The sequence below is a fragment of the Schistocerca cancellata genome, chromosome 8 (genome assembly GCF_023864275.1).
Source record: "Schistocerca cancellata isolate TAMUIC-IGC-003103 chromosome 8, iqSchCanc2.1, whole genome shotgun sequence".
NCBI lineage: Eukaryota > Metazoa > Arthropoda > Insecta > Orthoptera > Acrididae > Schistocerca > Schistocerca cancellata.
In genome coordinates this window covers 218538329-218550765 of record NC_064633.1, presented here as the reverse complement: position 1 = coordinate 218550765, position 12437 = coordinate 218538329, and the positions used below count along the sequence as shown (strand labels likewise).

Here is a 12437-nt window from a genome sequence, read left to right as displayed (position 1 = left end):
CCAAGCTAACCAGATGATTGTGAATAATTCCTCCCAGAAACCACTCTGACAGGGGGCAAAAAAACTTCAAGCAGTTTTTACAGCGTGTTGGTGAGGCCAGTCAGTCAGTAATTGTCAACAGACAATGGCTTTTTGCCTGGCATAAGGAGAGGGATGATGAAACTATCTCAGCATTGTGAAAGGAAGAGATCTTCGAAAGAAGAACAGTAGGACACATGTAGTAGATGCAGCCACACCATGAGACAAGGCCAGAGCCTACAGCAGTTCTCAGTCACTTCAGGGTTCATTATATAATTTGGCTTGGTCGGTGGACGAGGGGGATGAAACATAGGGGAGTGTGCTCACCTTTGTTTCTGCACTAGAAAGGTAGCTGAGTCAGAAGATGATGCTGATTCTGTCCCAGAAATGGTTGCTAGGTGTTCAGCAAGAACTGATGCATTGGTACAAAACCTGCCCTGAAGGACAAGACCCAGAACAGTAGTTGATGTTTGACAGCCCAGATTGGTAAGCCAAAAATGTGTCATGAGCAGCACTGAAGTGCATAGCAGTACGGCCATTGAGAAGGCATAGAACAAGACCAGAATGAAGCTGAAACTTCCTGGCAGATTAAAACTGGGTGCCGGACCGAGACTCAAACTCAGGACCTTTGCCTTTCGCGGGCAAGTGCTCTACCATCTGAGCTACTAAAGCACGACTCACGCCCCTCCTCACAGCTTTAATTCTGTCAGTACCTCGTCTCCTACTTTCCAAACTATGCAGAAGCTCTCCTGCGAACCTTGCAGAACTATTACTCCACAAAGACAGGATATTGCGGAGACATGGCTTAGCCACAGCCTGGGGGATGTTTGCAGAATGAAATTTTCACTCTGCAGCGGAGAGTGCGCTGATACGAAACTGGATCAGATAACATTCTTATTGCATGCTTCAGTAGAACAAGTACTTTGTTGACTTTTGCTGAACAGTCCCAGAGGATTATGCCGCAGGGAACTATTGAGAGAAGGTATGCAAAATTACGCCACAGAACAGTTCTGTTAACTTATACATGTGCTGATGCCAACTCAGTTTATTATCTGTCTTGATTTTCAGAAACATTACTCATGGAGCTTCATCTAGTGTGTGCCCATTCATATCTATTTCTGATATCTGTAAGACATTTTGAGCTGTTTGAGATTGCATACTATGAGTTTTTGTAATATTAAAAGAAAACCAGTTGTAAACTTGGCCATTATTCTCCTGCTTGTGTCTGATATCAACATGTTTTAGCCATTTATTAGTACACAAGTGTCATCAGCAAATATCACAGTTTTTTAAGTGAGCAAAGTACCAAATCTTGTGGGCAACTAAATATAATGTTTCCCCATATTATATTTACATAAGAGTGTAAGTCTATTCCATTAAATATTCTCCCTTCTGACATATGAATGTAGTTCACGCTTCTTTAGGAATGGGCTTTGACACTTTTCAACTTAAGTAGTGGTTTGTAAAATCTAGCTGGCTTGAGAAATGCAAACAAGAAATTTACATGCCTAAATGGTTGATAATGGTCTTGCTATTAAACGAACTGGTTGAAATCCAACTAAAATAAGGAGTGAAAATGAAAGCAAAATCCTGCAAAACATAGGTATAATATTTAGATCACGGTTTTGTGCAGTTGGGTGTCTGAGTTATTGTGAGTGTGAATGTATGCACTTCTACCACAGACAGATAAAAAGCTCAAAAACTAGTGTCAATACTATTGTTTCTTAAGTCTTTCTATGTGCAATGCATCTTATGTATTTTTTCCAGGAATTTCCATTATTGTTATATTTGCATATGCAGTTTTTCCAACAGGTGGGATTTGTAAAATGAAGATGCAGTAAAGAATAACATTACTATGTGCTATGCTGGATGAGAAATCTGAGAAATAAAACCCAACACCTACCAAATGTTTTAAAAAGTACAAAAGCAGTGCAGATAACACATAAAGGAAAGCTGAAGGAAACAAGAAGGATGGTCAGGGTTTAATGTCTTGTCAAAAGCAGTCATCAGACACAGTCGGTAAGTTCTGTGAAACAAATATGGGGGCTTTAGGTACAGCCTTTTCAAGGAACTATCCCGGCATTCAATGGAAGTGATTTAATATAACCATAGAAACACTAAAGCACAATGGCTGGACAGTAATATAAACAATACTGCTTCCAAACTGTAAGAGGAATACACGTAATACTCCCTGCCCTCAGCCCCTCCCCTCCAGCAGCCCTTTAGAGACAGAATCATGTTTAATATGAAGCAGTCACTTAAGGCAGCTGTAAGGGGTGATGGGACAACATCGAGTGCTACATCTGGACCACACATCTATTTCACAAAGCTTGACAGCAGGCATACTTATAATTGTCTGGAAACAGAACAAGTGAAATATATCTTGGGGGCAAAAGTAATATTCATAAAAGATGAGTGCAGGTAACTAGTTGCAAAGATAACTCAGACCAATTATCCAAATGGTATTCAGTGGGATTAAAATCATAGATGCTAAATACTCTGACTATGTTTAGACTTTAACTATTTAACTTTTTTTTTGGAACTTTGCATTCATGAAGATTATTTAGAAACCAGAATCAAAAGCTCAGAATTAAGCTACATTCTAAAAAAGATACACTAAAGTATCTTCCGCATGAATAGAAACAGAGCAACTAATATACAAAAAAAGTTCTAACGACAACGAAATTTTGAAAGCTGGTAAACTTTATAGCTTTTGTTTGACTCAGTGAAACTAATATGGCACTGCAAACAGACACACTACATTGTCTAACTTTTGGTTGTACTACAATTTATATTATTCTGTGGCAGAAATAAGTGTGTGTTGGGTGGGAGGGTTGGGTTGTTGGGGGAAGGAGATCTAACAGTGAGGTCATCGGGAATAGCGAAGGACAGGAAAGGAAGTCGGCCGTGCCCTTTCAAAGGAACCACCCTGGCATTTTCCCGGAGCTAATTAGGGAAATCTTAGTAAACCTAAATCAGGATGGCCAGACATGGGATTGAACCATCGTCGTCCTGAATGCAGGTCCAGTGTGCTAATGAATGTGCCACCCCACTCAGTCTAAGTGTGTGTGTTTTAATGTACATGATGTACCATGTCAATCACTTTCCGATTAAAGTGTTGTACTAGAACCGCCCTCAACCCCCCCCCCCCCCCCCCCACAAAATCTTGCAAGGGGATCCAATACGTAACTTTTACCCACTTTCCTGTCATCATGACAGTCACTATACACTTGGGAATCAGTTTGGCACACAAACCCTGTATCACCCACATAAACTTATGAGAGTTCTTTGCAAAGTAAATCTGGCACCTCTTGAAGACAATGACAAGGGATAATCTCTGATATGCAACAGTATCATTTCAAAATCTATTTTAATCTGTCAACCAAATTATGCATGCGATGAAAGGTCCTGGACAGGCCTATCATTTCAGTAATACACCATATTAGTGTGTGTGTGTGTGTGTGTGTGTGTTATATAATCAGCTACACAATAAGTCTACATAATTTTGGTGTGTAGAAATTGTTCCCTTCCAACAACAACAGACTTTAATAATAACTTTAGTCCGTATTTGACTAGCAAGAACAGGGCGAGGTCCTCTCTGGTGGTTGCTGAAAACAAGCACTATTGAAACTGGTTGTTTCTCATCTTTACTGTTTTTATATTATCTTCTCTCCTTTCACATTTACTAACATCATGACTACTTAATATTCTCTGAAAAAAATGTTGAAAGTTGAGAAAAATGCTTAGTGACTGCCTCTGAGGTTGAAGATTAAAATTTGCACTTCAATAAAACCCTGCCTCTTGTCTTTGACACTCCCACATTCTGACCTGGGCATTTTTCGTCCACATATTGCCATTATTCACCAACACAAGTTTCCAGCATGCTCAGAGCATGACGTTTTTTCCCACAGATTCAAAATTTATCTCATTCCAAATTCACTTTGCAACATAGCTACAGAACTGACTGTACCAAATTTTGATTCAACATCAGAATCTCAGCCTACTGCAAATTCAAGAAGTGGGGATATCTTGTTAAAAGTGTTATGAATGAATGTTATTAGAAAATATCACATTCACTGTGTCATTTGAATCTCTCATATGTACTGATACATACCAACATAGCTTTGGTGAACAGAATAAACGCTGCTCCTTTATCCCTCCTGATAGCGTGAGTATTTGTCGAACAGTTTAAACAAAAGTTAATTATCCAGTTTCCAATGCATCTGATTTGCACAAGGCAGGACTGGATTTTTGATATTCTTGCATGCTCAACAGCATATATCGTCTGCAAAAAAGAATCGTATGTGTAAATATTATGCAATGTATTACGAACATTTTCGGGTACTCATTTTTTTCGTAAATAATCTGATATCAACCGATGGAATTCTGAAAAAAAAAGAAAGATAAATATTACCTCCTTGAAAAATTTATCGGCTTCCTCATCGGCATTCAGACCCAGGCTAGCAATAATAACGTCTTTTATTTCTGAACTCTGAGTGTCGATTGTGACATTCAAACACTTACATGAAATGAGCATTGCGAGCTTTAATTATATTCGGAAATAAAAAACTCAAACAAAGAAACCACACGTCACGTAGGCCCCCTAGGTGGAAACTGAGGCACTTCAATATAATCAACAGATTATTTTGTTTACAGACGCATTAAGTACACAACAAAGTTTTCCTTCGGTTGCCAACCCAAACTATACGACATCAAAATCAAATCACTCGTTCTGAAACTTATCCAAACTTAAACAAAATTTGTATCCACAAACTCTCGTGCGACCGCACTCAGCTGAGGCACTGAGATTTATTATTTTGGATGGAGGGCGCAAGTGGCGGCGGCCAAAACAAACACTACACACAAGATTTCAGTACTTATATTTTACAAATCTGTGTTGGGAATATGTTGACAATTAATGTTACGGTGCCATTTAATAATTAAGACCATACTAAATTTACTCATTGTACACACATGATGCTGTTATGTTCAATTTACGTTTTCAAATTGAATTTGACTTCGTTTTCAGAATAGCCAAATTTGACCACTGTATTAGCTAACATTAAAAGAAAACAAAGCAGATAATAACGCCTGATATAAGACTGTTTCGAATCATTTACAGACTTGGAAGATATCTCGCTTCATTCTCAAACTATTATAAACTACTTATACCGATTTATGAAGTGGGAAACCCAACAATTGCTAAGTAAGGTTGGCAGTTTAAATGTTTGGCTTTGGTAGAAGGCATGACGAGGAAGAGGGAAAATTGCATCAGAAGTGGTGGAAGTACACGTGCCAGTGTTTGAAGTTTGTGCAGACAAACCTTATAAAAATCGTGGCGAAATAGTTTCACATCTAAATGGTATGATAACTATTTTATTTAACGATCTCGACCTTAACAGATTTGCGCCTTCTGCATCTGGAAATAGATTAGCAGTCATGTTTCCTATTCCTCCCCCAAATTCAGTAACAATACGGGATATTATACTGTGCTTCGCAGTGAGTGCTAGTTATTCACTTTATCTTCTGTAATTCTTCCTAACACATACGTATTTTATTGTAGTCACTGGGAAGAATGGTTTATATTTCGGAACGGATGGCAGTGTCTGCAAGGACATTTTTCCATAATGTGCTCACTCCGAACGCATAACAGAATTTGGCTGCCAGAAAACTTTTATGATTTTGCTTATGTCACGTAATAGTAGTTGGTAGTACCCGAATATATGTACTGGTGCAAAAATCAGAGGATGGTTGCCGGTCAGTGCCACGCGTCATTGGGGTCATTTACGGATAACAAGATCAAATATATATTAATTCATACGATATTACGACTCAGTCATGCACATAAGCACCGCTATTTTTAAACTTATTGATTATAAAAGATGGAATATACGGAAACATGGTGCAGACACTGTCAGCATGGATGATATTATCGTGTGTTGAAGTTAAGGTACAACGTACAAAGGGCTTCACGCACTAATCTAAGAAACACCGACCAAATGGTGTATTTATTCTTGAAATATTTCTTCATGTATTAGGTGACACCGGTTATTTCATCGATATCTAAGAAAAATTAATGACAAGTTAAATCACAGTTGTCAATAAGTACATGAAAGCAACATGGAGAATACTGAAATAGCACTGAACGTCCGCAGAATTTCAACCTGTAATTTGAGGATAGTGGCAAAAAGGTTTCTTCAACAGCGTATCAATTAGTTAGTAGTATTGACATGACTTCAATCTGTGGACTGGCTTGTTGTAGCTGTCGCTGGTAATACATAATGTCCAAAGCCACCTCACCTCTACATAGGTCCTGCAATCTACATCCAGTTAAACCTGCATAACTGTAGTCAGGCTGTGGTATTTTACAGCCCCCCCCCCCCCCCCCCCCGCTTCCCCGCTAACACACACACACACACACACACACACACACACACACACACACACACACACACACACTCTCTCTCTCTCTCTCTCTCTCTCTCTCTTTTTCTAAAACTTCTCTGCATTAGGCCTACCAAATTGACGGTTCCTTGATTCTGAGGAAGTGTCCATACAGCCATTTGCCTCTACTTTGGACATCACCAGTTATGTTGCTGCGCAAATAGCAGAATTCATATACTGTGTTTGTTGACCCATTTTGTAATCTAATTTTGTCAGCACCACCTGGTGTAACATGACTATTCTCTAAAATTTCTGGTTTTAAGACACAATCCCTTTTGTTTAACCTGTAATCCAAAGCCTTTGCTCTCTCGTTACAGTATTAAATTGTAGTTGGTGCCCGCATCTCGTGGTCGTGCGGTAGCGTTCTCGCTTCCCACGCCCGGGTTCCCGGGTTCGATTCCCGGCGGGGTCAGGGATTTTCTCTGCCTCGTGATGGCTGGGTGTTGTGTGCTGTACTTAGGTTAGTTAGGTTTAAGTAGTTCTAAGTTCTAGGGGACTGATGACCATAGATGTTAAGTCCCATAGTGCTCAGAGCCGTTTTGAGCCGTAGTTGGTAATCCCTGAAGTTCTTATTTCTTCTCTAAAAACGTTGCTGATTGTTCAACATTCGGGTCTAATAAATTGTGGATAGGCTGCAACACTGGCTCACTCCTTTCTCAAGTATTGACTGCCTTTCATGTTCTTTCACATTTGTACCTGCAATCTAGTTACTGTAAGATACGTAGATGACCTCTTGAGCTCCCTATAGTTTATCTCTGCTAACTAAAGAAAGTATTTTGAAGTGCAGCACCTTTCCAAAAGTATAGCAGTTTTCACACAGACAAGCCAATATATGTGTTCGTGGGCATGAAACGAAGCAAAATAAGCACAGTTTCTCTCACCTTTTTGTGAGATTACTACATTTTGCACCTTTGCCCCATCTTATCTGCATTTTTAATAGCTTGGACAGATTTTTTTTCTCTTCTCTTTCTTTACTCAGAAGTCACACACCCAGAACAAAAATCACTTAAAGAATATTGAACTTAGCAAGTCATAATCTAAGCAGTGTACTCTGATACATACCATTTCATGATCTGAAAATCAGCAGTCATTGCATGAGTTTAGTGCAGATCTTGCAATGTCATCAATGTAGTCAGGAATTCCAATCCACAAGGTAAAAATCAAACAATGGAAAATCCTGTATGGAATGCAACATTACTATGAAATACACAGTGTGGCTTCAGCTGCTAGAGACAGCTATCTCGTGTGGGGTGGGGGGGGGGGGGGGGCTGTGGCTGACGTCAATTTTGGACAAAGGCTTTGTAGGCTGAAGGCTTATATGTGATGGTCTTTTTGTTGTGTGAGTGGCAACTTTCATAGTATTAATCCAGAAGGTAAACAATCCTGCATTCAATTCATTTCTGGAGAAGTATACACAAAGGTCAGTATTGGGAAAAAGTTATATACAGCCAATTTATGAGAACGTTTTAGAGAAAGTACGAGGATATTAGCAAACATAAAGTGGAGTTCATGTTACATGAAACTACCGATTAGCTGCAAAGATTTTGAATGTGTTGTTTGTTCCATTACCTAGTGAATGGGTAAAACCTATGCTTTTCAAAATGTACCAACTCAATGCATGCACGATAAAACAATCATTCCACAACTCGTGTGTGGACCTATGTTCAGGGGGAGACATACGGTATGAAAAAGTTGGGCTTGTGACTGATCAAGCATACTACATGCTTTTGGCTTTCCAGTGAGTAAAAGGAGTGTACCCCAATGTCAACTATATGACATGTATTTCACATGGCCTGCACTGTGTTTGTGAAAGTATCAGGGAAAGTTACTGCACAGTAAATGATTTCATTGCTGCTCTGAAGGCAATTCTGTTAAAGGCTCCTAGTTGTCAATATTTGTATTAGGAAATTACAGGGTTCCACCTTCCACATTTACTTGTCATCACAAGGTGGGGTACATGGATAAGATGCAGTTTTCTTGTGCAAAAGCTTCGATAAAATCAAACACTGCATATGTGCCCCAGACTTGCTGGACACAGCAGCTGTCAAGCAGGCTCAACAATTAGTCAGCAACGACGTCTTAAAGTTAGAACTTTCTGCAGCGCATGGCTACAAGTATTTGTCTGATGTGATTCAGAGTATGGAAGAAGACATGGAGTAGCAGGAACAGGGGGAAAAATTGATAAGTGTTAGGATCATCCTTTATGGAATTGATAAAGACAAATTCGAATTAAATTTGAAGAACAATCTAGATATGGAAACCTTTGCAACTTGACTGAGTGTACTTTACAGATGCTGACAAGATACGATGCACTCATTTCTGTAGGTGTTGAGCCAAGTTTCTCCGTCTGTAAGGAGCAATTGAGCACAAAGCAGATTGGTGTCATAAACATTGAAATGAAGTATCTAGTATAACAGAACCTTATAAAAGGGGCAAATAAAGTTAATGTAGCTGGTTTAAACCCAAATAAAGTAATTTCACATGCATCTTTTTGTGTGTATTTTCAGAACTTTCCTGTCCCTCCCCTTTTCTGACCATAATTTTCACCTTAAAATCCTTTCAATGTTGACAACTTCAGAACTCCAGATAGTGAATTTCAGTCAACATTTCTATATCTGAAAGTAAATAAGGGTCATTCCATGGTGACTAACGTAACATTTTTCAGTGACAACAGACATTTTAACCCCCTCCCTTTTGGCAACAATGATTACTTTTTCACAACCTCTATACTACACATGATAGGTCGACTTCTAGGCTTCTTTGAGAGTTTCACAAATTGCCTATAAATACAATAGCCTATTTATAGATAAAATTTAAAAAAAGTGTGACAAACGTAACTTTACCGTGACACTTTAAAAACCAACTGCTGATGTAACAGCTTTTGTCAAGTGCCAATGCTGTTTAGTTTCACCCTTAATATATGACTTTGACCTCTGTGCTCTACCTTACTTCTTACCAGCTGCTTATTGCTGTGTGGCTAATTATTAGGTGGAGGCAGGAAGATTTTATCAGTAAGGTGCTGTGACAAACGTAACAGTGGTCATAACTATTAACTTTATTTCAAAATAAGCTACAGCCTTATGATTGAAGCACATGTGTAAATACAAAGCATACAGCATTGGATAAATCTCATATAGCCTCACTGAACGTGAAATGCCCACGATGATTCAGTGGGCATGGTGGTGATTGCAGTTTCTTCACAATGTCAATCTTATGATAAATACACTCCTGGAAATGGAAAAAGGAACACATTGACACTGGTGTGTCAGACCCACCATACTTGCTCCGGACACTGCGAGAGGGCTGTACAAGCAATGATCACACGCACGGCACAGCGGACACACCAGGAACCGCGGTGTTGGCCGTCGAATGGCGCTAGCTGCGCAGCATTTGTGCACCGCCGCCGTCAGTGTCAGCCAGTTTGCCGTGGCATACAGAGCTCCATCGCAGTCTTTAACACTGGTAGCATGCCGCGACAGCGTGGACGTGAACCGTATGTGCAGTTGACGAACTTTGAGCGAGGGCGTATAGTGGGCATGCGGGAGGCCGGGTGGACGTACCGCCGAATTGCTCAACACGTGGGGCGTGAGGTCTCCACAGTACATCGATGTTGTCGCCAGTGGTCGGCGGAAGGTGCACGTGCCCGTCGACCTGGGACTGGACCGCAGCGACGCACGGATGCACGCCAAGACCGTAGGATCCTACGTAGTGCCGTAGGGGACCGCACCGCCACTTCCCAGCAAATTAGGGACACTGTTGCTCCTGGGATATCGGCGAGCACCATTCGCAACCGTCTCCATGAAGCTGGGCTACGGTCCCGCACACCGTTAGGCCGTCTTCCGCTCACGCCCCAACATCGTGCAGCCCGCCTCCAGTGGTGTCGCGACAGGCGTGAATGGAGGGACGAATGGAGACGCGTCGTCTTCAGCGATGAGAGTCGCTTCTGCCTTGGTGCCAATGATGGTCGTATGCGTGTTTGGCGCCGTGCAGGTGAGCGCTACAATCAGGACTGCATACGACCGAGGCACACAGGGCCAACACCCGGCATCATGGTGTGGGGAGCGATCTCCTACACTGGCCGTACACCACTGGTGATCGTCGAGGGGACACTGAATAGTGCACGGTACATCCAAACCGTCATCGAACCCATCGTTCTACCATTCCTAGACCGGCAAGGGAACTTGCTGTTCTAACAGGACAATGCACGTCCGCATGTATCCCGTGCCACCCAACGTGCTCTAGAAGGTGTAAGTCAACTACCCTGGCCAGCAAGATCTCCGGATCTGTCCCCCATTGAGCATGTTTGGGACTGGATGAAGCGTCGTCTCACGCGGTCTGCACGTCCAGCACGAACGCTGGTCCAACTGAGGCGCCAGGTGGAAATGGCATGGCAAGCCGTTCCACAGGACTACATCCAGCATCTCTACGATCGTCTCCATGGGAGAATAGCAGCCTGCATTGCTGCGAAAGGTGGATATACACTGTACTAGTGCCGACATTGTGCATGCTCTGTTGCCTGTGTCTATGTGCCTGTGGTTCTGTCAGTGTGATCATGTGATGTATCTGACCCCAGGAATGTGTCAATAAAGTTTCCCCTTCCTGGGACAATGAATTCACGGTGTTCTTATTTCAATTTCCAGGAGTGTAATTTGATCCTTTTTGTCAGGCCATTTATATGTAGATGTGCCAGCAGGAATCATTACAGACACTTGAAAAGAGTTAGAATCCTCAGGATCCACTCCAACAACTTCTCCAGGATACCTCTGATTATCATACTGAACAACGCACATGTACAGATAGTTCTATAGACTCAGAATTACCAAATGTTGGGACATGACTAATGTCTTCACTTCTTTCTTGGGGAATACTGCTCTGAATCGTCATTGCTATTATGAAGACTGACAGTGTAAAATCTTACACTATCAGATATGGCAACCACATCTTCTGTGTTTTCATACAACAAAACCTGCAAATTTCCTACTCGTTTCACACAATGCACTCCCTTGATACCTTGGACAGGAGCTACATGTTTAAAAACATTACTCAGTTCACGTTTTTCTTCTTGCATGTCACTCTCGGCCACAAACAGTACCTGCATATTCAAATTACCAGCAACAAGAACATCATAGAACTCTCTAGCATTCGAAATATGCTCATCACCTTGGAGGACGTGCCTCCACACATATCTTTTTGCGACAGCACCCACACCATCATGTGCGGCCTTACCATGATACGATTCAAAAAAGTTCCAAGCAGAATATTTTGGGCACGCTGACATAGCTGCCATGGAATACCTGTTCTTGAAATGACTGGCTGCTTTATCACACCATACTGTAATTTTTTCAACTGTCTCAAAGTGCTCTTCACAATGTGTTATGATGGCTTTGTTGAAGATCTGTACTTCTGCAGATGTATGACTGGTGCAATCTGAAATCACAGCGTAACACTGATGCTTGACATCCTCACCACCTACAAACTAGCAAAAGAATTGGCTCCGAAGCTTAGACGTCTAGTGAGCCACACAGATTCATATGTGAAGGACTTCACACAATTTGTAGCACTTTCGAAAGAAAAGCATGTCTCGGGTATGGATTTGATGGTCAGTTTTGATGTGAAGTCTTTATTCACGAATCAACCCGTGATGGAAACCATGAACATCATAAAGGAACACGTGGCACCTGATATCTGCGAGCTAGTGTGCCTATTTCAGGTGGAAAGGGGATTTCTATGAGCATACAGACAGTATAGCTATGGGTTCCCCTCTATTTCCTGTCACAGCAGACATTTTTATGCAACCATTTGAAGAAATAGCACTCCAGTTTGCACCATTATGCCCAGAATGCTGGCTATGATACAGTGACGACACCTTTGTCATCTGGCCACACGGAGGTGAAATTGGGTGTGGATGTGGACTGGTGTATGTTGGTGAGACTGGGCCTCCAATAAGCACAAGGTTATCGGAACATGAGATACAT

General features: G+C 41.3%; 2 protein-coding genes across 2 annotated transcripts in view; one reads left to right on the top strand and one right to left on the bottom strand.

Annotated features, from left to right (window-relative positions):
* LOC126094813 (uncharacterized) overlaps positions 1-4868 on the bottom strand; it is a 34233-nt gene extending 29365 nt beyond the window's left edge. The window contains exons 1-2 of the mRNA XM_049909385.1: positions 4433-4868; positions 4133-4303 (exon numbers count right to left, since the gene is read on the bottom strand). Of these exons, the coding sequence (XP_049765342.1) occupies positions 4133-4303; positions 4433-4555 (294 nt within the window). The 5' untranslated portion in view covers positions 4556-4868. The remainder of the gene's footprint in view (positions 1-4132; positions 4304-4432) is intronic.
* A 357-nt stretch (positions 4869-5225) lies between these two features.
* Positions 5226-12437, top strand: part of LOC126094493 (leucine--tRNA ligase, cytoplasmic) — a 176650-nt gene continuing 169438 nt past the window's right edge. The window contains exon 1 of the mRNA XM_049908902.1: positions 5226-5380. Within this exon, the coding sequence (XP_049764859.1) occupies positions 5378-5380 (3 nt within the window). The 5' untranslated portion in view covers positions 5226-5377. The remainder of the gene's footprint in view (positions 5381-12437) is intronic.